This window comes from Protopterus annectens, chromosome 2.part2 (genome assembly GCF_019279795.1).
Source record: "Protopterus annectens isolate FY-2018-M chromosome 2.part2, PAN1.0, whole genome shotgun sequence".
Lineage (NCBI taxonomy): Eukaryota > Metazoa > Chordata > Ceratodontiformes > Protopteridae > Protopterus > Protopterus annectens.
In genome coordinates, this window is record NC_056730.1 from 640,672,351 (window position 1) to 640,700,124 (window position 27,774).

At 37.6% G+C, this 27,774-nt stretch overlaps 1 protein-coding gene across 5 annotated transcripts in view; it reads right to left on the bottom strand.

The window, feature by feature from the left end:
• Nucleotides 1–27,774, bottom strand: part of DYSF (dysferlin) — a 3,914,743-nt gene that overhangs the window by 1,448,305 nt on the left and 2,438,664 nt on the right. For all 5 annotated transcript variants that reach the window (XM_044064060.1, XM_044064063.1, XM_044064061.1 and 2 more), the window contains one exon: nt 8,142–8,315. In XM_044064060.1, coding sequence (XP_043919995.1) covers nt 8,142–8,315 — 174 coding nt within the window. The remainder of the gene's footprint in view (nt 1–8,141; nt 8,316–27,774) is intronic.

Here is a 27,774-nt window from a genome sequence, read left to right on the forward strand (position 1 = left end):
AACTCAAATGTCAGTCATAATTTTCTGATTTCAGTCCTCAGTGTTGTCAGTGATTTTCCTTAAAACCAAAACTTGATCAGACTTGTAGAGTTGAGAGGTATGACCTAGTCTCTGACATGAACAGGTCACACTGGACAGATAGATACATATCCCAGAGGCTGCCACTTTTCTGGAACAAGCTTACAACTCACGTGAAACAGAGCACCTCCCTGACCCTTTTCAAACGCAACCTAGATCAATAGATGGGTGACTGCAAATTCACTCCTGTGTTGGCACTCATATCCCTCTTGGACAGGGGAAGTCGATATTAACTACCATAGACCCTTACCTCTATGGACTTCACTCTCCTAACCACTGACAAGTAAGGCAACTCCAGATAAATATGTCTAGACTTGTAAGGGCTCTAAGTCCATCAGCCTAGTAAATTTTATGAAACTATGAGCCTATGTATAGTGCAGAGTGGTATACAAGCAGTGAGTGCACTATCTATTATTCCGGGTTGAGAGTCATACACCTGGGTCATGCACATTAATGGTAGTGTCCAACTAACCCTAGTTCTTTATGAATTACGCACAGAAGCCAATTGTACATAGTAGTATACATTGTGCTCTGATGGCCAGTTTATTTCTGTTCCCACCCACAGCCTGTCCCTAGCTCAGGCCATGCTATACTGTGTCGTATTACATGATATCACAGCACTGTGCAGCACAGTATGGAACAACTATGTACCCAAGTATGTGTTGCTCTGATGTCAAGCCTCACTGTGATTCATAAACAGTCATTAGTCATGATGACATAGCACGGATGATTAGCATATAATGGTACTGTTGGGATCAGATGTTGAAAGAGCACTCATCAGTGGGAGCTTGCCATTTAATTCTGTGGGGGTGGGACAAGTTTGCTTGTAGGTTAGGTACCTTCAAGTATGGGTGCCCTGCAGCACAAAAAATTGTTACTGGTAGGGATTTTTCCACTGTGTAATGGAGGTATTCTGTTCAGTTTTTTTCTGTTCGTTTGGAAGCACTATTTGTTGATCAGCTCTATATGCCAAGGCTGAAAATATATTATCAAAGAATAAGGATCACTGTTTTGACAAGCTTAACATCATAATATTTATGTGGTTACAGTCCCATAAGTTCCCTTATTGGAACCAGATGGTGATCTAATGATGCTGCAATGGGGGGGGGGGGGGGGGTTACTTACCATGCCTATACACACTGTGATAAGGTCTTGCCTAGTCATGTACTAGTCTTAATTAATCAGTAAGGATTTGGTACACAGGTTTATGATAAATTTGTTCTGCTTTATGGCATACAAATGTTATGAACAGCACCCAAACAGGATAAGCATTCGAAGGACTGAAGCTACACTATCAAAAAACAAATATGCACACTGGTGCTACAGTAAGAAAATGTTCTTTTAGATCCATAAAGGGGACAGGTAGTCATATTCCAAAAAGTTATATGTTACATACAGCTAAATATGTTGTGACAATATAGAAATTTATATACTACTAATCTCCAGAGCTTTTAGCAAGGGTTGAGAAACAGAAGTGAGTAATACAATTGAAGCTGCATTGCATGATATTATACACAATCATGCACACGTCTGCACGCACACACACACACACACACACACACACACACACACACACACACACACACACACACACACACACACACACACACACACACACACACACACACACACACACACACACACACACACACACACACACATGCATTCATGTTCACTCACATGCAATCATTTACACTAAACACAATGCACTGGTGCACTGAGGAAAAATACTTCTACAGACTTGGGTGGGTGATCTAGATCTCAACCAACAGAAAATTATATAATAGAAATACAATTTTTTACTACTTCTAATTCTAATAAAATAATCTATTTCTTCCTGGTTATCATTTTATAATCTATAAAACACACAAACCCCTCAATCTTGAAATAACAAATCAATCTCCGCAGACTCATGTACATAAACTAAATCATATTAAAATGCAACAAAACATACTTAAAATACAAAACATGTACTTAATAAAATAAATAAAATACAGTAAAACAAAAATCAAACCTGGTATATATGATCTAAAAAAGGTAAAGAGAAAAAATCTTGAAAGGATTTAAAGGTTTTATTTAAAAACTTTCTGAAGTGCAACGTCTTCAAAGCAAGGCCTTTTTATGCACCCCAGGCTTAAATTGAGTATGTAAAAAACATTATGACACTGCCCTAGTACTTCACTCAGTAGGCCCATGGTCATGTAATTGACAATGGTCAGGTAACTAATATTGGTGTAAGTTTCAAAACATTCTTCATCTGCTATCTAGTAGAAGGCATACTGCATCCAGTTTCACTTCAGGTATCTTAGGTGAAGCCAGCTTTCACCTAGTAAAGCATGCTGCATGATTTTGCATGTTGCAAAATGCACACACCTTGTCCAGCACAAAGACTAAATATTCCTTTCCTTCTTCTTCTTGTCTTCTTCTTCTTCTTCATCTTCATATTTAATATGATTGCCTACTAGTTGAACACTAAGTCCTACTTGCAACAGCAGACTGTGTAGCGATATGTAAAGTCAGCAAGACATAATAGAAAATTGGTTTCAGAGGAAAGAAAAATTAAATTCAGCTCGGTAAGAATTTTGCTAAATGGTGTGGATATAGTTAAGCCACAGAGATTTCCACACCCAAAGTCTTTGATATAAATACGGTATGAGGACAGAGACTTCATGGCCAAGTGTTCAGATATGTGCAATTAGTCAAAATGCATTTTTATCAGATAAGGTCAGTATGTCCAAGGTTTGTCTTTGCCTTGATTTGCAGTGACCAGAGGGTTTATTAAATTGTGTTTGGACAGACAGGGATGAAATCCACTAGATGAGGTGTGACAGGCTTCCCCACACAACAAAAATGGAGTTTGGAAAATGATCTTAGTTTTTGAATCAACAGTTTTTGACGAAACTATCTTCAGTGGACTGTTGAGGTTCCTTTAGGATAAGTTAAAGTACTGTATTCCAGTTGCTCTTATGACTGAATAAGCACATAAACTGAAGTTTTACTGTTTCGAGCAGCATATTAATTACTGCATATGTTACAGAGATGCATTTTACATGCAGAAGCTTCAGTGGACTATAAACTAAACAGAGTACCTACCAATCTAATAGTTGCTGCTGGCCTCGGTAAATAACAGAGTATTTCCACTCAGAACAGTTTTTGTCTCCCTAAAAAAACTGCAGGACAGCTAGAACTGTCTGTTGTGTCACAGTTTTCCCCTTGCTGTTGTAATTATCCACAATGTTATTTTGCACAAGGATAACAGCCCCAGGTACTGTGACAGCCATGAAATGTATATTTTAAACTTCTGTGTATCTGAAAAGCACCAGGATAAACATCAAGTGCAGGTTCTGGACTTTGAACTAACAAAAGGTTAGGTAGGACCTGAATAAAGTAACAATGACATGACATAACATGGCTAAGTCTACTTTATCTTACAAACATGCTCAGTGTAACAACCCACTACATATCTCCATCATATGTGGACCCAGCTGGTCTACTAGACCATCCATCTATCTCCCCACTAACTTCACCACTGGCTGAGCTGGTAAGTAAACTCCCATCATCAGCACAGCAGGAATGGCATGTCTCTGCAGCATCACACCACATTTTGCAACATCATCACTATCGTCATCATCACCCCCCCTTTTCCCATTTTCTACATGGGGTTGGGGTGTCATGTTAACAGTCACAATCTCTCTCGATCACTGCCACATTTCTGCCTTCTTCGACACCCATGCTTGACTCTTGCAGATCTTCTCTCACAGAATCCATCCACCTCTTTGCTGGACACTCTCATTTCCTCTTACCTTTTTCTTGTCCCCGTCTGCTTAACTGCACATATGCCCGAACCACTGTAATCTATTGTCTTTCATCTTTTTTGCAATTAGAGCTACTCTGGCTTCTACGCTCATGTCCTCATTTCTTCACTTGTCCCACAGTGTGGATCCTGCCACCTTTCTCAGGCTCCTTGTTTCCATCATCTCTAGCTTTCTCATCTGATCTGCCTTTACTGCTCAGGTTTCTCTACCATACAGTAGTGGGATCAGAGCAAAATCCCGGTGCACACCCACTCCCACTGGGACCCCCTCTGTGAGACTGAACACTGTTCATACTTGAGTCAATGGGTCCTTATACATAGCCTGCACTAATTCTACCAAGTACTGCCTGAATCAGCTTTCTTGGGACCTTTTCTTATGCTTTGTCAAAGTCTAGGAATGCCCAGTTGGACTCTCTTCTTTCTCTCTAGCTTCTTCTCAACTATCTGTCTCACTGCAAACATCGGGTCCGTTGTGCTGCATCCTGATGTGAATCCAAACTGCTCTTCTACCATCTTACCTTCTACTATTCTGTGTACTCATTTATCAATCACCCTCTCCAGAACTTTCATGCAATGTGACAGGAATCTGATACCTCTGTATTGTACACTGGCATGAGTATGCTTATTCTCCAGTCATCTGGGATATTCCTTTCTCTCCACACTGCTATGAGAACGCCCAGGAGCCATTTCTCCCCATCTCACCCAGTATCTTTATCATATCTGCTGTGACCTCATCTGAGTCTGCTGCTGTCCCTGATGTCATCTTCCTTAGTGTTGTTCTTACTTCTTCTAGGGTGGGCTCCTCTTCTTCTCTCACTGTAGGCTGTGTCTGGGGAAGTACAGCTTCTGTGGGGTTTTCTTCATTCAGAAGCTGTTGGAAGTAGTCCTTGCATCTGCCTCTGATTTCCTACTGACTTGTGATCTGGTTGCTGGCATCCCTTATACAGGGTGTCTTGACTACCTTCTTTCTCTTTCTGTCTTTTGTTGTTGTTTGTCCATGAAGGAAAACAAACAGAAATTAAAATCATCTGCAGCAGGAATACACTACTGTATGCTGAATGAAAACAGATACATTAACAAACCATACCACAGGAAAAGTAAACTAGAGAATAGTAGATTTCAGACTCTAAACCATATTTAATTACACAAACAATACATATCAAAAATATGCATTCTGATTCTTAGAATATGAATATGAAAGGCTCCAAAATATTAGTTCATTTAGTTTTATACATAGATCAGATATATTTTTATCAACCAGAAGAGAAATTGTGGGCAATAATTAATAAAAAAAAGTAGAAGAAATGTATATGGGATGGGAAGAGGACAAGGGTTAAATGGGATAAGCTGATCCTTCCAACTGAATAAGGTGGTTTAGGATTACTTGATCTGAAGGGATATTTCTGAGCTACACAGTTAAGGCTCACATACATAACACAAGCAAAAAGTATAACTCAAAATGGAAAGGGATGATGATGAAGCAGGGGAATATTGGGAAATTCAAGAAATAAGGAGAGTGGGATTTTGGATGCAGATCCTTAAGGAGAGTAACAACAACCATACAGAATATTATACTCATAAAATAGCAGAAAGTATTCTAAGAACTAAGACAACAAGAGAATGGAGAAAGGAGATTTTGACTATAGGGATGACTGCAAGTAGGGGTACGGAGAATAAAAAAGAAGGGGCTGGAATTTACTGGAGAAAACTGGCACAGGAACCAAGATACTGGAATGCAATAAAGTCTAGAAGGTTAAAGACATTTGCTTGGAAGTGTTTGCATAGGTATTTATACCCCAAGCAGATTCCAAATAATGTTTCCTCAGGAGGATGGCAAATGGTGGTGTGATGGGAAAGAAAGTGTTAACTGAGAACATACATCCTGGAAGTACAATGAGTTGGGAGACAAAAATATTGAGTGAGCAAATTGGAGAAACTAAGGAAATAATTATTTTGAGCTGGGACACAGGTCTTGTTAAGTTTAATTATGGTGGCTGCCAGAAAAGCAATTACTGGAAAATGGAAATCAAATCTAAATCGACTGTATTTAAGGTACTAAATATTGTAGTAGAGTTAAAACAGCTGGAAGTGTGATCTTTTGAAAAGAGTAAGAGTAAATTACATAGAAAAAATGGAAATTGTGAGAACAGCAGACGCAGAATAACTTTTAGTAGGAGGTGTGAGGCTTAAGGGAAGGCAGGAACTGAGCAATTTTTGTAATGTTAGATTAATGACAGCTATAAAAAAGAACACATGTGATGGATAATGTATGTAACTGGAAGCATATTAATACAGTTTGTTTTTTTTATATTACAGAATGGGTGACCTGTAGATTGCACCCTGACTGGAGAACAAACGTTCTCCAGAAGGGTATTAATCTACAGATAATACCTGCTGAAAAATGAGTCTGTAGTGGAGCTCAGACAGAAAGTAACCTAATGGCCACCATTATTTTATGCTCACAAAGCAGCGCTTCTGCTGTTTGGCGAGTGTAAAATTAAAATTGAAAAGTGTGTATGTGTGGGTGTGTGAGTAAGTGTGTTTATGTGTGTGTGAAAATATGTGTGAATGAAAGTGATAGTGAGAACAATTGCATTTTACACTTGCTAAGAGCACTTTTGCTGTTTAGGAAGTGTAAAATGAAAACAAACTTTAGTTAAAAAAACAGAAAAGTGTGCATGTCTTTATTTTCAGTCTGCGTTTATAAGTGTATGGGTACTTATGTGCATGAAAGCAAGTGTGTGTGTGTGTGTGTGTGTGTGTGTGTGTCTGTGTGAGAAGATAGATAACCGTTGACCAGTGGATGCAAGTTATTTAAAATTAAGAGGTAGGCAAATCTTTCAACCTCTTAGCACAAGAAATGCAGATAAAGCCCACAATAATATGGGACAAAGGCTTAAAGGGACATATTTTAAATATTGCTACATTACATATAGAAAGTTGGTGTAATAACAGGATCTAAGTTAAATGCATTTTCTGAAGGATATTTAAAGTCTGAAACTCCAATATAATTCATTATTTCGTTACTTCAACCTCAATGATTTGCGAGCAAACCCCAAATTTTATGAAGAAGACCAACAAAAAAATGAGGCAAAAAATATGGACATTCAGAGAAAATCTGAACAGTTGAGAGGTATGGGTATGTAACAGCCGGCATTCTTAACTTAGTGCAATCTTGTGTTTTTAAAGGTACTTATGAGTATGTATGTGTCAGAGAAATAGAGAGAGAGTGTATGTAGACATTAAACACTTACCCAAACCTATATTTTGGATGTAAAGTAGTTCACCCAACAACAGTTAGTATACTACAGCAAGTTTAAAACATTAGATGAAAGAATTATTTCACATCAAATATATAAAAAATATATATATAATAATGGAAAAAAAAAAAACGAACAAAGACAAAACGATTTAATAGACAGCCCCTTCTCTAAGGGCAATAATGTCCTCCAGGGTGTGTTACTGTGGAAATAATGCCCTTCCAGGGAAATAACTCGTGTGGTGCTGGGCCTCATAACACCCTGGCTGGGCATTATTTCCACAATAACACACACCCTGTTGGGCGTTATTGCTTGCTTAATGTATGTTAGCCTATGACTTAAGTGATAATTTAATAAAGGTTCCAAAATACTGACTGCACATAAAGCCTTATGTTTGTATGAACACAATGGTACATACATAATATGTTAAATAAAGTTAGAGAAACAAACAGAACAGAGATCTGGCAGGCAGCTTTATTTGATAATTCACAACTTTCATGTGTTTACTAGTTTACCTAAGCAACAGAACCTTCATTCTGTTCCATCCAGATCAAATGAAATATACATAAAAAAATGCTGAAGAGACTAAAAATTAACAAAGTAACCTTTGCACCACTGGCAACTAAACTGTGTCAAAATACAGTAATATTTTTTCTACGCAGAATCAGTACATGCCTCTGATGTATATATTTCACCTTTTTTTTGCATTTCATTTTTAACTTATGCTTATGGTACAACAAATCACTGTTTTTGGGGAAGGCTACCTCTACAATACATTGAGTAAAACAAATGTTTGATACAGCTGTGAACAAACAAAAATTCAGCTGTGATTGCTGCATTCTTATACAAACAAACAGGCCAAATGTGATTCCATTCATTACAAGCAAGCATATAATACAATAAAGTAGCAAGTGTATTTAAAAATAAAGAGAGATGAATTAGGACATAAAAATCATTCATCAACCAAACACTTAAATTCTACAACTTACCAAAGAACCCTCCAGTGCAAATACTGCTGCAGCGCCTGTCATTTCTAATGGCTCCATGCGACGTCTCCAACGACGACGGCGGAATGTGTCTGTTTTCTTATATTTGAGGTGGAATTTCCAGCCAAACAGATGTGTATATTCCCACCCTTCACTTTCTGTCTCTTCTTGTTTTTGCTGTAAAAGAAAGCCATTAGAAAATTTATTTCAGAGTTTTTACTGCTACTTACAAAACTGGGTGAAATTCCTTCTGCCAAGTTCAGTGAAGTGACACTCCTGTCAATGAATGTAGTTTTGTCTGCTAAATAAATAAAGAAAAAGTTGCCAAAATTATAAAACATAGAAACAATTACATTAACAGAGTACAGCTGATCCTGGCTAAGGAAATGAAACTGCATGATACTTTTTTTTCTGAATGCAAAAAGCAAAGGTAATTATGCTAACAGTGCTACTTCAGAGATGATTTCTGACTACATTGTATATATACGTGTTTACATTGGATTATAAGCAATGGTAGGAACTGGATTAAAAATGCACGAACAGACAAAAAGTAATTCATATGGTAGATAAAATTAAAAATACAAACGGCTATTCAGAAATTATTAGTGCTGGAGAAGGACTGGTTACTCATCATGATCAGGTCTTTTGTAGCTTTCCCTGTTTCATGGAATGGGGGTAGATATGCAGATAAACTAAATTTTATTGCAAATAAGTACATTAACAGCAGAAGAACAGCAAGGGTGGGGCAAAGGGAGTATCCAATGGACATAAAGTGTTGGGGGCACATTCAGGAAGTTCCTGCATTCTTTTCTGTACTGGCATTTCTGTACAGAAATATACAAATGTATTTCACTGCTTCACACTGCATGCACATGTGTCTGCCTGTCTGTCTGTTTGCAATTGGCTTACTACAGTTAAAAGTAGAAGCTAAAGTCTTTTCTTTACACTTCAGTTGAAGAGCTAAGGGGCTGGGGCATCAGTTTTGGGTCCAGCACTGGACATTAGATTAGCCAGCCACGACTATGTGTAATAGTTATTTGACATGCATCTCTATCTACATTATCCTCATTCTGTGAAATCTAAAGCTAAAAATTCTCCGGTTACCTGTAAAGGATGTGGGAGCCAGTCATCTTGAATTACAAGTATCACTGTGGAACCCTTTTCTTTTGGGCAGTTCTAGTTACCAGTGCCATGTTAGCTTTCAAGGTGAAGCAAAGGTATGCTTCTTGTCCAGCTGCTAGGAAGTAAAGTTATTTTCTAGAGAATTTTTCAGAAGGTTAGGTTTCATCAAAGAAAAAAGCCTAATGAAAACTCATTTTGGATCAGTCCTTTATTCAGTGCAATTAGGCATATGACTGCAAACGAAAAGGATTTGACAGTGATACTTGTAATCTGAGATGTGAGTGGCTCGCACAGTCCTTACAGGTAACTATAGTATTTTTAGCTTTACTTTTTGATTGTTACCTGCTCTGCCCACAAGCCTGGAAGTTGCCAGCACATTAGTTACTAACATCCTTATGAGAACACGGTATTTCGCCTCATTGTTCTGTGAAACTTGGAATGTTCAAAGAGACACGCAATTGCTTTAAGTAGTACTTTCTCGGGACTACTTTTCCCTGAATGCCTCCTAACAGGTATTGGTTAATTAGGATGTACAGCTCATCCACTAGCTATGGACATGAGCAGACCACACAGGCAAGGGAGTACCATCTACTATCATCAAAAAACAAACTGTTTGAGATTTCTAAGAACCAATAAAGTTAAGAAAATCAACTGGAAGTGTGAAGAAATAAAAATAAGTTACTTAGGTGATTTAGAAAAAAATAATAAAGCCTCTTGGAATAAATGTAATGGCACAAAAGAATTACACTCATGCTTAAGAATCAATAAGCAAACACAGTATACCTGTAAAAGGATGAACATAAACAATGTAGGTATTTCATATTTGTAAATTATCTAGTACATGTAAAATATGTAACAAATGTAAAAAATTGACACTTTTATTATGGTCCACTTAATAGAGCTAAACTAAGCAATCATAAAAATAGATTATGTAGTACATAAAATATATAAATGTTAATTTGTCAATGAAAATACAATTCTGAAAATATACAGCAAAATTAAAACTTTGGTCAGGGAGATTCTATTATCAGTCACTATTTGAAATGTTGGGATCTGCTAGACTGAGTCCCAAAATATGGCGCCTGAATTGCTGAAAGATCACACTTGCATATACTAAGTCTGAGATGTCATTTCTCAGAATGTTCCCTTTCTATGCGTAATGGCGATCTTGGAGTTGATATATATAAGTTTTTGGGGGGTGGACCCCCCTGCAAAAAGAAGTTTAAAGGAGAAGAGTTATTTTCTAGATCTGCTCTTCTACTGTGTTTTCAGTCTTTTTTCAGGCTTGTCAGCATTCGGCATTTCAACCAACATTCCAATAGGGAACCTCTATTATCACCTTCTTACCATTCCTATTCCACTATTCTCCTCTGCATTTCTCCCCTCCCCCATTTTTTCCTTACCCCTTCTGAATAACCTTTCTTCACCTTCCCCAAAACAGGTTCACACTCTGGTCCTCCAAATTAATCTTTTGTTTCACAACAAAACAATAACAAGAACAGCAGTGACTAAAAGAAAAACTTACTAATTTTTTTCAGCATCTACTTTACTTCCTCATTTCCAGTTAGCTACATTCCAAGAATACACATCCTAACCATTACACTTCTAAACCTACAGTCCCAAAATCTCATTCCCTATCAGGAAGATCCATTATTCACTTAATCGTGTTCTAGTTCAAATACTATTACTGCTTACTTGTAACCGTCATGGTCTCCTCTTCTATCTTCCTATGTCTTACTCTGTTATCGAATGATCCACTGCAGCTCACTAGGGAATCTTCAGACCTCTTATGACGGCCATTTCTGTATCACATCTTCTTTAACAGATTCCTAATAGTTGTAGTGTCACTCCAAGCTGAAGGCCATTAAAACAGGTCTTATGTTATTAGGGGATACATGGCTAGAATCTATGCATTTCCTACCTCTAGGTTTGATCTTTCGTGCTAACTCTGTCTCAAAGAGTTTTTAATGGACTCCTTTCTTATGTTTTTCTTCTTTCTTTATGCTGGTCTATTTTCAAAATCTCTTCCTAGGTTCATAGGTTGGTACTAGGTTATCTGCCCAAAGGCATTTATAAGCCTAGCCAGAATGTGTTGGCTTTTGCAGCCCCCTTAGATTAGTTCCCTGTGCCTCTGTCCAGCAGAGTCACTGAAGTGATCCCCGAGGTAAACTTTCTGTTTCCCATCCACTCGTCAAGGTTTCTTTTGAAGAGTGTTAGCAAGGAGCTCTGCCTAATGTAGATTGGGATCTTGTTCCAAAGCATGGGAAGTCTCTGGGACAGGAATCTATCCCTCCAGCACATCCTATTTATTGTTGTGGTGAGGTTTAGATCATTACAGTGTGTGGCTCGAGGGGATATGGTTTTCTTTAGGTGGAGCATGGCCATCAATTCTGGGTTGGACATGGCCTTGTATGTCAGGCAGAGATCACCTCTGAGTAGGTGGTATGCAACCGAATACAACTGGAGTTTCTTCAGTCGAGCTGCATAGGGCATCTGTTTGAGGCCAGTGATCCTCTTGGTGAGGTACTTCTGTGGTCTTTCCAGCCGTTGCAGGTGTCTTGTAAGGTACATCCAAATGGGGCGTTGTACTCTATGATGGGTCTGATGAGTGATGAGTAGAGGGGCACAATGACCTCTTTTGATCTGGATGTGAACCCTTTTGTCATTAGGTGGGACACGTAGAAGGATTTTCTAACCACTCTGGCAATGTGAATATCAAAGGTGAGATTACTATCTACTTGGGTCCCCAGATCCCTTATTATGCCTTCCGTATTTAGGGGACTATCACCTATGTGGTAGTTTGCGGGTACTTTGTTTTTTCCAAAGGGGATGACTATGCACTTTTTGGCATTTAGCTTGAGGCCATGATTTTGACACCAGGTATCCGTCTCAGTGAGACCATTTTGGAGGATGTCTGTGTCAGCCAGAGAGTCATTTATAGCCCCTAGGTTGCAGTCATCTGCGAACTTGGTCAGCTATAGTCCCCCTGTGCTTGCCTGTACCTCTGAGAAGTATATGCTGAACAGGAGGGGTCCTAGGACTGAGCCTTGGGAAATGCCACTTGTAACCGGTTTAGAGTCGGACCTAGCTCCCGCAGCTCTCACCATGTGTGTTCTGTCCGTGAGCCAGTTGGCAACCCATCTTGTGATGTAGGGGTTTATGTTCAGGCTGGTGAGCTTGTCTATAATACCAGAATGGGGAATGGTTTTTCTTCAGATCTCCCCCCCACACACACACACAAACATATATATATATGTATATATATATATATATATATATATATATATATATATATATATGTGTGTATATATATAAACATATATATATATATATATATATATATATATATATATATCTTTTCTATCTGAAACCTGCAGTGTAGCCATCATTAGTAAATTTTAATTAATATTTTTTTCTTTTCGTACCAAGGTAAGGCATCTAGCTGTATGTGCCTTTTTCAGACATGAACAAATATCCCCCTTCAGGACAATGCCCTGTACAAAATCCCACTGTATTCAAGTGTAGACTGATGGAAAACAAAGCTAAGGGTAAACAATGAAGCTCATTAACAGCTCATAGCCTTAACTGTCTGAGCAAAACTGCCAGGCAGAGAGTTCAGTTAATGTTAAGTGTTCAAATCCAGATAGTGGTATGCAGTCTCAGGCTAATAGTTTCACAGATACTTAGATACACAGATTCAAATACTGTTACTAGGCTAAAGACCCATGGGGGGCTTTCTAAGCCTAGCCAAGTTTTCCTGAAAGAATAATGACATCCTGTATACAAATAGGATGCTGAGGACCAGGCATTTCTAAACTATCTCTGTCCATAAAGGACATGAGTGCCATACCTGCTGTAAATTTCCTATTCCGCATCCACTGGTCTAGATTGCTCTTAAACTGGGTAACAGAAACTCAGTTTCACATGGATGGGAAATCTGCTCCATAGGAGGGGTAGCCTCAGGGAAACATCTGTCTCTCCACCAAGTCCTGTTTATGTCATAGACAAAATTCAGGTCCCTACACCTTATATTTCTGGTACTACTTCACTTACGAATATGCAGGGATTCATAAGTGTGGGGTTTGCGTATACCTTGTAAGCCAGGCATAAATCACTCCTCAGCAATCTATAGGAGACTGAGTAGAGGGAAAGGTCTTTCAGGAACTCTGCATAAGGCAGATTTGTTACACCTTGTATTCTTTTTGTAAGGAACCTTTGAGGTCACTCTATTTGCTGCATATGCCTGATCAGGTACATACCGAAGGGAGCACTGTACTCTCTGATTGGTCTGATAAGGGCGAAGTACAGTGCGATAATGACCTCTTTGGACTTAGATGCCATGCCTTTACTTACAAGTTGTACAACAAAAAAGGATTTTCTTACCATTGGGTCACATGGTGGTTGAAAGTAAGGCTACTGTCTATGTGCGTGCCCTGTTCCCTGACCAATGGGTTGACTTTTACTACAGTGTTATCAAAATGGTAATTAGCCAGGATGGTTGACTTCTCAAAATGTACAATTATGCATTTCTTAGCACTGAATTTAAGGCCATGGCTTTGACACCATTTTCTAGTCAGAGATAGCCTTTTTGAAGAATGCTAGTGTCTGCAGGAGAATTTATGACAACCCCCGGCTTGCAATCGTCTGCAAACTTAGTCAGCCATAAACCTTCAGCATTTGCTTCAATTTCAGAGAAAGATGCCAAAAAGGACACGGCCCGGTACTGAGTCCATGGGGCACTCCGTTAATGAATGGCCTCTTAGTGGATGTGGCCTCACCTATTTTTATCTCCTGGGTTCTATCAGTGAGCCAGCTGGCTATCCAGTGGGTGATAAAAGGGTTTAAACCTAAATTAGTGAGCGTGTCTATAATGCCTGAATGTAGTATTGTATCAAAAGCCTTGGCCAGATCGAGGTAAGCTGTGGGCACAATCTTGCCATCATCCAATGTTTTGGTGACCCTTTCAAAAATGTCCACCAGATTTAATAGGCATGTTCTTCCTTTAACAAAGCCATGCTGTGATGTGTCCAGTGTTTGCAGGTTACCTATGTCCTCATTTATCATGCCCATGATGATTCTTTCTATGGCCTTACATATGAGACTCATCAGACTTATGGGCCTGTAGTTATCCAGATCAGTTGTTGGACCTCTTTTGTTCAGGGGAATGACTGTAGCCATTTTCCATTCTTTGGGCACAAAACCTGACTGTAGGCTCCAGTTGAAAAGTCATTCAAGTGGACTAGAGAGGTCATGTTTCATGCTATTTATTAAGCATCCCACAATGTTATCAGGGCCCATTGATGCAGTGTTGTTGGTCTTGGAAAAGCACTGATGGTCTGTTTCCTACTATAAGGATGTATTTCCTTTGGACTATTGGGGAAGAAATTTGATTTGAACCTCTCAGTCAAAAGGTTGGCAATGCCCTCTGTTTCAGTGTGGGTGATGTCATTTACAATAAGTTCTCCTCACTGATACATATTTCACCTGAGGTTATGACATAGCTGTAGAAAGCTTTGCGGTTGTCCTTTGCTGAGAAGTTATTTTTCTTCAAATTTAACATATGAAGTATTAATCAGCCCTCTTAGCTGTCTGTTTAGATTGAACAGGGGACTTTAAGTATGCGTGGCTTTGTTCATTCTATACTTGGCCAAGATTTTTTTTCTTTTGTTGTACAACCGATTGATACTGTGATTCCACCAGGATGGCTTGTCTTTTAAGTTTGTCTTATTCTTAATATGAGTGAGCACAACTTGTGCTATACAGCTATCAATATAGCTTACACAGATTTTGTAAATAGCTCGGCATAGTTTGCACTGTTTACTGGGTTTGGGGGTGCTTGGAATTTAGCCAAGGTGTCACTTAGTAGAGAGAGGGTAGCCTTGGAAGAGTTCCTCAAGGTTTTTGGCTTCACTAGATCTCCAAATCTAATTTTTTTTCAAGCAATAGTAACATATGGTCAGATCTGATAAGTGAAGACATTACATTGGGTGAGAAACAACTCCTCCATTCCGATGTTCATGACTACAAGGTCAAGGATGTTTGTACCCCTGGTAGAAGAATGGTCAAACTGCTCTGAGATGTTGGTATTAATAAAGATTAGGAATCACTGGGCTTGTGCATTAGAAGTTGTGTAGGATGCCCAATCTATAGATTGGCTGGCACAGTGGTGCAGTGGAAGCACTGTCGCCTCACAGCAAGAGGTTCTCTGGTTTGATTCTTGGCCGGAGTGTCTTTTGTGTGGAGTCTGCATGTTCTCCCTGCGTTCATGTGTGTTTTCTCTGGGTACTCCAGTTTCCTCCCATGTTACAAACACATACATCTGGAGTGTTTCTCCCTGGGCCTCTGCTGAAAATTGGCTTCGTTCCAAGTCAGACTTTCCCGATAAACAAATGTTAAATAAATAAATATAAAGGGGAAGTTGAGATCCCCATGATTATCATATTGGGTTGACTTTAGCAGGTTTAGGGCAGTAAATGACTACAGAAGATTAAGAACCCTTCTGTATCATAAATTTGCTACCCATAGTAAGTCAATCTAGCTTCTTCTTAAAGACAGTTATGCTTGGAATCATCTTAATTTCCAGAATATTTATTCCACAATCTAGAAAATGAAAAGTCCTGTATATCTAACCTTCTTTCTTTGAGTTACTAATAGTAACAGTTAATGTTAATACCTTAAGTCCATGAATTAACTTAGTAGAGCAATAAGCTAAACTTGACATTTTACTCAAAGGTATTTATTGATCTACACTTCATGATCAAATCACCCCGAATAAACCTATATGACATTACATGTAAAGACAGCTGTTCAAATATCTTGTTAATATGGTTTGCTTTTAAAACATGTAGTATAGCTTACAAAAATTTCTAAAATCTTTTACCACTTGATGTTTTGTCGTTAATAAGAAAAATGGAAATATGGAAATTTAATTAATACATGGAAATATGGTATTAAATTGCTCATCGGTGTTTTGAGTGAGGAGACTATGATTTCAGCATGGCAACTAGCAATGTCCCTAAGGAATAATCAGTCTTGTTACTCTACAGAGTTTTCAAATGATGTTTGAACTTTATTTTTTTTCTTTTCTGTTAAATTGTAAACCATGTCACTAAACTACTCAAATGCATTATATAAAATTGCAACCAACTACAGTTCCAACATGTCTAACAGTACTTCTTAGATTTCCTGTAGCATTGTAAATGGTATACCTAATCAACTAACAGGAATGACTTATTTGTACCTCAGAACATCCCTTCTCATGAACATCTTTGGAATGCATTTAACATTATAGGGATAATATATACAAAACAGTTGCACTTATTTGACTTTTCCCTTGAGAAGTAATAATTTTTCTATTTTGCCATTATCTGCAATTTTTTCCACAATAACTTTAAATTTAGTTTCATGAATAAATATGTACATACATAAATAAAATATAAAAACTATAATAGAGTCCAATACAGATCTTGAAGTACTCCACAACTAGATATGATGCCATGCCATTTGTTTGTCAAAATACCCACCATATTTTTTCTTTGACATAACCCGCTTGAATGCCAATAAAAGGGGAAGGGGGTGTCAGACTAACCTCAATATGCACCACATTATTAACTTATTTACATTGTATATGACCAGGCAGCTAAAATATGAAGAAGGTTCATTTTCCAAAGAGGATGAATCAGTTTAAAAAAAAACATATATGACTTACAACCAATAATGCCATTCCTAGTAGGAGCTATACAACTAGTATAGAATCAGTAAGGTCAAGGGGTACCTACAATTTGGAGTATTGTGGTTAGGCTACTAATGGCCCACTGGATCAACAGCCTAACACTGACCTATGAAACTAGGATCCTAACAGCGAATCAATGCCTTACTGAATTAAAGAAAATAACTATTTTCAAGTATCTGCAAAATAATTATATTGTGATAACAGGTCTATAACTATTCACATCAGTATGACTGCCCTCCCCCTTTTGACTAAAATAATAGAAGCTATGCTTTTTACAATAAACAAATGCCCTAGCCAGAAAAAAGGTTTCAATGCTCTGCTCTCACTGGCTGTAAGGACAGGTTCTTCCATCCCCATGACCCTGTAAACGATACATTGGTTTATCAGAAAAATAGATGAATGGATGAATTAATTGATGGACTGGTCTTCCAAATACTTGAAAAAATAGCCTGGAGGGAGACTGTTTAAAGAGAACGTGCAAAGGTAATAGCATATTATCCTACAACTTTGTTAATAAAAATAATAGGTGTTATTTGGACTTCATGGCATACTAGACTTGACGTTTGCCAATATTTCAAATACCACAGCATCAGTTAATATTTAGTGGTGTTGCATTAACTGTAGACTGTAATGCTAAATTAGCCAGTATGGAATAAAAAATATGTCAAAAGGTGACTAGTGTTAGAAATTATACTAAAATCCTGAATAACATTACAATAATTGTATTTACTTTCTTATTTGATAATGTATACCAACTGTATCCCTCAAATTGTCTTTTGTACTATTACATCTTTGTATCTGTGGAGCTTTTCTTCCCAGGTCACTACTGAAAAAGGGCTACCTTTGGCACAGACAGACATTCCCAGTAAACAAATGGAAATAAATAAAAAATAAATAATTGAGTAGAAAGTGGATACATCAGTTTTAAATAATCTTGCATACTTAAATGTGTTATTGTTGCATTAACGACAAAATGAAAAAAGTTTACTAACTAATCTATACTTCCAGAAATCCAAAAAAATGAAAATTAGTGTACTATAGCTATTTTCCTTTCTTTTCTCACTGTAAAATATATTGATTTTATAACTGCATCTCATCATTTTTTCTTACTAGTTGTATAAGAATTAAAGTTCTCTGTCTAATATTCTCCAAAGAGAAATAAAACTCATTTTAATGTACTTGAGTAACCTGTATTTATTATGGTATTTCATTCTACATCGTTAACAAGTTATTAACACCATTAGACTGAACCTCTACTTATTCCAAAATATTGAAGATTTATCCCTATACATGACTCCAATATCTAAACCACACATAAATGTCATATGTTCATACAAAACTATTTACTCTGATATACTCAATAAATTTTCACATAGGTGGAGAAACTAATTGCAACAAACTGTGAGTGCATGTTAAAATTAAGGAAAGCAAAGGCAAAAGTATTAACTTAATGGTAGACATGGGCAAATCAACAGAGAAAAAGTCAGTATCTTTTGACTGTGTGAAGTTTAATCTATACTAAGACAATGAAAGTCACCTAAAGTTAGAACTCTTAGACTTCTGAGTGCATCTATAAGTAAGGTAGTTACCCTCCCCCAAAGTTATCATTATAATATGTTGTGTAATGCTTTCCCATGTTTCCCCAGGTCTCAATGGGGTAAAGGCTCAACTAGACAAAAAAGATTTAATGAGATCAAGTTTCAAGTGGACAAAAAAAAAATAGATCACAACATCAACTAATCAAAATCTCAGATCTCCCATACATCCTCCTAATCAACCTTATAATTTTATAAGGGAATGAAAATGCTTCCATTGTCCTCCTATAAATCACAGCTTACTCTGTCAAATGCTTTCTCTGCATAAAGACCCACAACAACAGTGGTACTTTCCTACATTCTGCTTATCTCTGTATCATCATTGTTCTATTAATGTTGTCAAATGTTTGCCTTCCCTTCACAAAACCACATTGATCCATATCTATCAATTTTGGCATTACTTTTACCATTTGTTTAACCATCATAGACATAAACACTTTATAATCATGGTTTAGAATTGAAATGGGCCTATGTGAAACTGGATCTGCTGGGTCTTTACCATCTTTAGGTATTAAAGCCACCACCACTTTCTTCCAGGATGTCGATGCTTCTCCTACTTTTAAAATACTGTTAAAATCTTCCAAATCTTTATCACATTCTGTCCTCCAAGCTTTCACATTTCCACAGGAATACCATCTATTCCGGGGGTCTTTCCTATAGCTTCATAATACATCACCTTATCTCATCTCCTACTATGCTAACTGCTAGTAACTGAGGCTCCTCTCCCTCTAGCCTTGGCATATTTAATTCTTTCACAGACATTTCCATTTGTACTTTTTCTTGATTTCCATATCTCTTTGTTTTATACACATTTTCATAACATTTCTGAAATATTTCTAATACCTCTACTAGATTTCTGGTTATTTTCCTTGTTATAGGCAACCTAAGCTTGGCAACCACCCTTTCTATTTTCTGTTGAATGAGCCATGTGGTAAAAGTTTCTGTGCTCTGGTAATATTATAAAAAACACAGCTGCTTAACAGCAATCTTTCTAAACTCATACATATTATCAAGGTAGTCCCTTATTTTATATTTAGCACTCTGCAATTGTCCCTGTTCTTGCTCTGTGAGATGCCCCTTTATTCTGCAAAGGTTGAACCTTTGTCAGTCCCTCTAAATAATTATTTTCTTTTATTTGTACTCTGTTTTTAAACTCAACCTTAATTTTATTCCATTTTCTAGATATATTTTCAGAAGAAATTTATTTCTTCCCTAATAACTCTTGAATAATTTCTACTAATTATTCCTTAAATTCCTATCTTTTTAACAGATAAGTAGAGAAGCACCAGTAACTCATTTTTTATTTCATTACCCTGCATTTTTTATTTTAGATATTATTGTCATGTGATCTGAAATACGTATTGGATGCATATTAAAACTTTCAATTAAATGCACATGTTCCTGTGAAATATCATTATTTCTATATAGCCAAGACCAGATTTTGTACCTTCTTCAAATATCTGCCCTCTTTTTGTCATATTTTTTCTTACTAGGCCCTCAGCTACATCCTCACTGTTACAAGTGGAATTCAAGTTCCCACCTATAAGTAATATTCGCTGCTAAAAGTTGATTATTTCTGCCAGAATTTTCTTAAGTTCTACTGTAGCAGTTTTATGTGGAATATAAATAAATGCCAGTGTAATCTTTCTCCCTTGCCAGTAGCCCCTTAGTACTACAAATCTACCATTATTATCTTTTTCTCTCTCTTCTCTCACTATCGGAGCTCTTCTCACAATTAATATAAGTACTCCCCCTTTCTTTTGTCCTAAATATTCCACTGAATAACAATTCTGAAATACTTTCTTTACCAAATTCACATGCTCAGTTCTTTCCAAATGTGTCTCCTGTGGCATCGCTATTTGCACTTTGCGTTTTTTAATATAGCTCATTACTCTGTCTTTTTTGTATACATCTTCGAGGTTATTCACATTTAAAGATAATATGGAAAGTACTGTTATTATGATAAGTAATTAGAATTTTCACCTGTTATGCCTCACAGCTTTTGTAATGTCTAGTTTCAGCTTTTGTGTTACATGCATACACTAATGTTTGGCAAGTTGATCTTTTATACAGTTTTTCTTGTCATATCTATTTGTATGTATGTCCCATCTTACAAGACATTTTTGTTTTACTGAAAACACTCAAACAAAAAAACAAAACCTATTAACTTAATACTAACACACAACACTATGTAAATCTTCAAACAACAAAGTGTAACTCTCCTAATAGGAACAATTGTCCCAGACTGACAGCCACACTCACAGGCTTGAATTAATCTATAATGATGGTTATCTATGCTAAGGTATATGGTGCACCCTGTGCTTCTACATCTACCAAGTGCAGTCTTTTTTTGTCTTATCCTTGTTGCTCTCCCAGATGTAGAAAACAACTTGAATGCTTTCAGAAAACATTATCTCCTAACCATTGAAAGAATAAAGTATTCTGTTTTTATTGCCCCTTATCAGATTGTCTCCATAAAAACATGAAAACCAGATACACAGTCTGTTTCCACTACAAACTTTTCATATTTTACTGTGAACCTTTATTTTCTAAAGGAAAACTTAATTACATTCAATGTTCATTTATTTGTTTCCCCATAAAACTTGCTTTTAGATCAAACCAAGGGCCTTAATCCAGCCATTTCCCTATTCAAAAGTAAGAAAAAGCATATCCGTTTTTCTTATATCATGCTCCTTTGTCCAGGCTTTCATCTCTTTTTAAATGCAGTGTCTATATTTCTTAAAACTGAACAAGACGAAAGAAAGAAAGAAGGCTAAAAATAGGAACATCTGTTTACTTTAGTATCCTTATTACACACAAAAATAATTGAAAAAGATTTATTTTATAACATGCAGTATATGTAATTAAAATACTGTTACGAACAAAATTTAGTTTTACTTACAGTTAACTTTTTCCTTCCTCTTTCCCACTCCTAAATGTTCTTAGAGACATTAATGATGTAAAGTAGAGCATATGCTTTGAGTCCTCTACAAGTTTAACAAAGTCAAAAAAGTCCAATATTTCCAGGTTTTCTTGTTCTTTTATATTTCACAGATGTAATTAATGCTTTGCAATCCCACACTTATTCATCAATTTCCGAATTGTTAGTTTTTTTTTCCTGCTGATCTCCATCATCTCCCAAATCCAGTCTCTGGTTCATTTCCAATTTACTACTGGTTCTTCTAGTCAACTCTTGTGCTTTTTTCTTTCACCCATTTTCCCAGTTTTTTAGAGAAATTGGATGTATTTATGTGATTAAATGAATTGTATTTTAATATTCATGAGCTTTTAGATGTATACTATTTGAATTAATTGATGTTATTTGATTGGAAAATGGAAATGAAGGAAGTATATAATGAATTTTATTAATGATGTAAGACGTTATCTGATGAAATCCAGTGGATAGGACGAAAACGCCTTGATTTTGGAATTACGTTAATAAACTGTGCTTTGCATTTCGCTTTTGACTGTGGTGGAATCTATTGTGTTTGGTGACATTCTACAGAAAACTGCCTGTTTTTCTTGGTTACTGTTGAGATTTTTTCTTTTGGTATTGGTCGTTTGTGTTTTGGAGGTTCTCATGGAGAATGGATCCCCGAACCATACAGGACAAGATGAGCTTGGCCAGTCCAGGAAGCTCGTTGGACAATTGACCGAGCTGATAGACCTGCTGACACCGCTGTGTAACACCCTGGTAGGAATGTATTCGCAAGCGTCCCAGAGGACAGGAAGTGGAAATGGTGAGCCGATAGGGCACAAAAGTAAGAGGAAGAGAGAGCTGATGGGCGATGGGTTATACGCCAGCGACTCTTCGGAACCGAATGGTGGAACTTTTAACCCAGCTTTTACACCAGAGGTGTTACAGAACTGTGGAAATAGAACTAATAGATCGGAAAATGTTGGCGCTAGTTTGCAACAAGCAGGTGTTGCCATTTCAGGTACTGTTTCTCCTGGTAGACCCGTTCTAACAAAAGACTGGTTAAACAAAAGTATTTGTTTTAAATTTGATATGAATTGCTCAAAAGGGAAAAGAAATGGTGATTCATATAGCAAAATGATTGATAACCTGTCAAAGAATATGTTTAAATATAAAACCTTATTTATTGAAAACGTATATCTCACTGAATGTATCAAGAGAAATGTTGTTCCTAAAGGTCTTAGAATGTACAAATATCCTAATAATGTACAAATAGGTTCAGCATTTCATAAGGAATTGCTGGAGGTTTTTAATAATAGTGGTTTAGATATTTTAAAATTAATTATTAAGGAAAATAATAGAAATTTAACTGTTTTACAGAATGACATAGAAGTATTGGAGGGGCTTATAAAGGATTATTTGTTTTTTGATATTAAACAAGAGAGAGATACATTTTATAAAATAAGAGGTGAAATAGATTAATTATAGAAAAATGGAGAAATTAAAACGTGATTTGGTTGATTATGAAAATGAAGTAAGTTATCCTAAACCAGGTAGTTATGGAAACTTATATAATGGAAATAAAGGATTTAATAGGAATAATAATTATTATAACAATAAAAATACTAATGGAAAAAGAAATGAAAGGGAATTTTCACCCATTTTCCCTTTGAACATTGGAAAAGGTTTCACTGGCAAAGTTTCTCTATGGGCTTTGTCAACTGCAGAATCAGAAGCAGAATCCCTTCTGTTTGATAGCTTACTTTTTGTTTAACAAACTTTTGCATTTTCTCTTTAGCACGTTCTACATCAAAAACTGATTTTGATCCTCCAGGAGAAATATTCTGAAAACAGCCAGATACAGCATCTTAAATCTCGCACCTACTTCTTGACATTCAGTGATAGCTGGAATAAATGTTCTTCTCTTCTGTATGATGTACAGTGAGTAATCATTTTCCACAAACACTCTGGTGTCCCCAACTTTTAGTACTTTGTCCTTCTGAAAGTAATAAAAATATTACTAGTTCTGATCTTGTTCTCCACCTTATTTTCCTGTCTGTCTATCTTTTATTTGTTAACTGAATAAACGTTCTGTTCACTGGACCATTTAAACTAATGAAGTGTGGCACAAGGAAAATAAAAAACACTATACATAAGTAACCTTTTGTGAGGCAACCAGTCAACCAGCATGTTTTGTGAGGTGGAAGGAAACCCAAGTACCAGGAGTAAATTCATACACAAATAGGGAGAACATGCAGACTCTACACAGTGGCTTTGATTCAGACAAATGATGCATAGTTGCAGAGTGCTAATATGTACATAAGTGACAGTGAAAGCAACACAGCACTAATCAGACATACCTTAGGCAGGGGGTAATGCCTGCTCACATAGCAAATGACCACATAAAAAAGAGAGAAGCCACAATAATGAGAAAGACAGCAAAATGTTACGGGACAGGAAAAGCAGTACTAGAATACACTGCATGACCAACATGATAGATGTCACAGCTGAAGTGAGCTAATGTGGGCTAATCAGTGCATGCTCACAAATAGCTGCAAATAGTGCATGGACGGCACAAGAAGGGCAGTGAAGCACAGTAAAGTGGCCACAGAAAGACCAAAGTGAAGGTACATAGCATAGTGGCAGCCCTGTTCAGCATACAAATGGTGAGCAAATGAGCTACATGGAAAAACAGAAAAGGGGAGAACAGTAAGTTGAGGTAAACAAAGAAGGATAAACGGTATGAAAAATTATGGAGGAAGGGGGGCAATTTATTTTTTATTTTACCTTTTTTTGGGGGGGTGAAATAGCAACCTTTAAATGTTTTCAAAGGAAGGATATTATCCTCTAACCTGCTCTCTTCACTGCCCTCTCAAAGGCAAAAAATACAGCCTCCATGGGACCTGATAACATCTCAGGCTGCATCCTACATAAACTCAGGCAGGAACTTGAAGCACCATTAGGCACCCTATTCAACCAAAGGCTGAGTACTGGCTTCATCCCAGCTGAGTGGAGGACAGCTAGTGTCATCACTTTGCACAAAGGTGGAGCATCCACCTATCCAGGAAATTATAGACCCATCAGCCTAACTAGCCTGATCTTCAAGGCTATGGAACCGATTATCATGGACCTCATTAACAAGAACATTTACAATATCCAAACACTCGATGCTACACAGATTGGCTTCATCAAGGGGAGGTCATGCCTGTTAAATTTGGTCGACTTCTTTGAGACAGTCACCAAAGCCATGGATGAGGGAAAGACAGTGCACACTGCCTACCTTGACCTGGCCAAAGCCTTCAACACTATTCCCCACTCAGGCATAATAGATAAACTCTCAACTAGGCATCAATCCATATGTTACCAGATGGGTAGCCAAATGGCTCACTGATAGAACTCACCTAGTCAAAATAGGGGAAGCCGCCTGAAGTAGTAGACCTGTAACGAGTGGCATACCCCAGATATTGGTCTTGGGGCCTCTTGTTATTTGAGATATACTTTTCTGAGGTGCAGGCCAACTTGGCTGACTAAGTTTTACAGATGATTGCCAGCTGGGTGCTGTCATCAATTCCCCTAGTGATGTGGACATCCACCAAGAGGGTCTCACTCAAACAAATGGCTGGTGCCAGAAACATGGCCTCAAGCTGAATACTAAAAAATGTTTCACCATTCCCTTTGGGGAGAATGATATCCCCACAAATTATTATATTAATAACATCCTAAGCACCAAATCAGTCTTGAAGGATTTGGGCATCTAGGTTGATAGCAACATGGCTTTTGACCACCATGTTTCTTCCACTGTATCGAAAGCTTTCTACATGGCCTACCTTATAAGTAAGGGTACGTTATCCAGAGAAAAGGAGGTCATAATAGCCCTGTATTCTTCCCTTACAAGGCCCATTATTGAGTACAATGCCCCTTTCGGCATGTACCTTGCAAAGCACATGCAGCAGCTGGAGAGACCACGGAGATTCCTCACCAGGAGAATCCAGGGCCTCAAACATCTATCCTACACTGACAGGCTAAAAGCCCTGTCCCTCTACTCAGTTTCATACAGACTCCTCAGACGTGACCGCTGTCTGGCATGCAAAGCAATCTCAGACCCACCTTGATGGGACTACTGCATATCCACACGTCAAGCTCCACTTGAGTAACCCACACGAGCAATATCAACCTGGTCTATGACATCAATAGGACTTGTTGGCAGGAGAGAATTGTGTCCCAGAGATTCCCAATCTGTGGAATAGACTCCCTCTAAACATCAACCAGAGTCCTTCATTATCCCTTTTTATGTGCAACCTGGATAACTGGATGGGAAACAGAAAATATACCCCTGGGTTTCCACCTGTGCCCCTGCTGGACTGGGGCATTGTGTGCTGATTTGGCTAAACATGGCTAAATACTTGGCTAGGCTTATAAGGGCCTCAGGGCCAATAGCCTAGTAACTTCCTATGATCGCATGATCCTATGGCTGAGTCCTGACAGTTGCATGACTCTACCATCAGTGCCAGAAGGTGGTTGATGTTGCCAAGGTAGGAATCTATATGCTGATATATAGTGGATATAAAAAGTGTACACAGCCCTGTTAAAATGACAGATTTTTGTGATATAAAAAATGAAACCACAATACATCATTTCAAAACTTTCCCACCTTTAATGTGACCTATAACCTGTACATTTCAGATGAAAAACAAACAAATCTGTTAGGAGAAAAATATAAAAAATAAAAAATGTACAATAAGCTGGTTGCATAAGTGTGCACACCTTTAAACTAATACTTTACTGAAGCACCTTTTGATTTAATTACAGCATTCAGTCTTCTTGGGTACACACCTGCCATCAATTAAAGAGACTCTTATCAACCACAAATAAATCTGTCCTAGTAGGATTTTCCTGACATTTACTCAGTTGCCTGCTACAGAAAAAGTCACAGTTTGCAGAGACCTTACAAACCATCAAAGGATCCCATTGTTGAAAGGTATCAGTCAAGAGAAGGATACAAGCAAAATTTCCACAGCATTGGATATTCCATGGAACACAGTGAAGACAGTCATCAAAAAAGTGGAGAAAATATGGGACAAGGACGTTGCAAAGAACTGGACTTCCCTCTTAAATTAATGAAAAGATGAAAACTGGTCAGAGAGGCTGTCAAGAAACGTACAGCAACACTGAAGGAGCTGTAGGCATTTCTGGCAAGTACTGGTTGTATACTACATGTGACAACAATCTCCCATATTCTCCATATGTCTGGACTATGGGGTAGGGTTGCAAGACAGAAGCCTTTACTTACACAGAAAAACATCCAGGCCCGACTAAAATTTGCAAAACAATATATCAAGTCTCCCAAAAGCATGTGGGAAAACGTTTTAGGATCTGATGAGACCAACACTGAACTTTATGGCCACAATTCCAAAAGGTACATTTGGCATAAAAACAACACTTTGCATCACCAAAAGAACACCATCCCCACAGTGAAGCATGGTGGTGGCAGTGTCATGCTTTGGGGTTGCTTTTCGTCAGCTGGAACTGGGGCTTTAGTAAGATGGAGGGAATTATAAATAGTTCCAAATACCAGTCACTTTTGGTGCAAAACCTTCAGGCATCTGCTTGAAAGATGAAGATGAAGAGGAATTTCAACTTTCAACATGACAATAACCACAAGCATACAACCAAATCAACAAAAGAATGGCTTCACCAGAAGAAAATTAAAGCTTTGGAATAGCCCAGCCAGAGCCCTCACCTAAATCCAATAGAAAATCTGTGGGGTGACCTGAAGAGGGCTGTGCACAACAGATGCCCTCGCAATCTGACAGATTTGGAGCACTTTTGCAAAGAAGAGTGGGCAAATATTGCCAAGTCAAGATGTGCCATGCTGATAGACTCTTACCCAAGAAAACTGAATGCTGTAATTAAATCAAAAGGTGCTTCAATAAAATATTAGTTTAAGGGTGTGCACACTTATGCAACCAGCTTATTGTACGTTTTATACTTTTTCCCCTAACAGATTTGTTTTCAGTTGAACTGTACAGGTTAAAGGTCACATTAAAGGTGGGAAAAATTTTGAAATTATTTATTGTGGCCTCATTTTTTATATCACAAAAACCTGGCATTTTATTAGGGGTGTGTGCACTTTTTATATCCACTGTACTTCTGCAGTGAATAGCCTCTGGACCTCATGCTGGTAGAACCACTTTCTATCTTCAGGATAGGCATCTTCACCACCATGAAAGGCAGAGTCTTGGCACTAGTGACTCCTTCACCCATCCATGC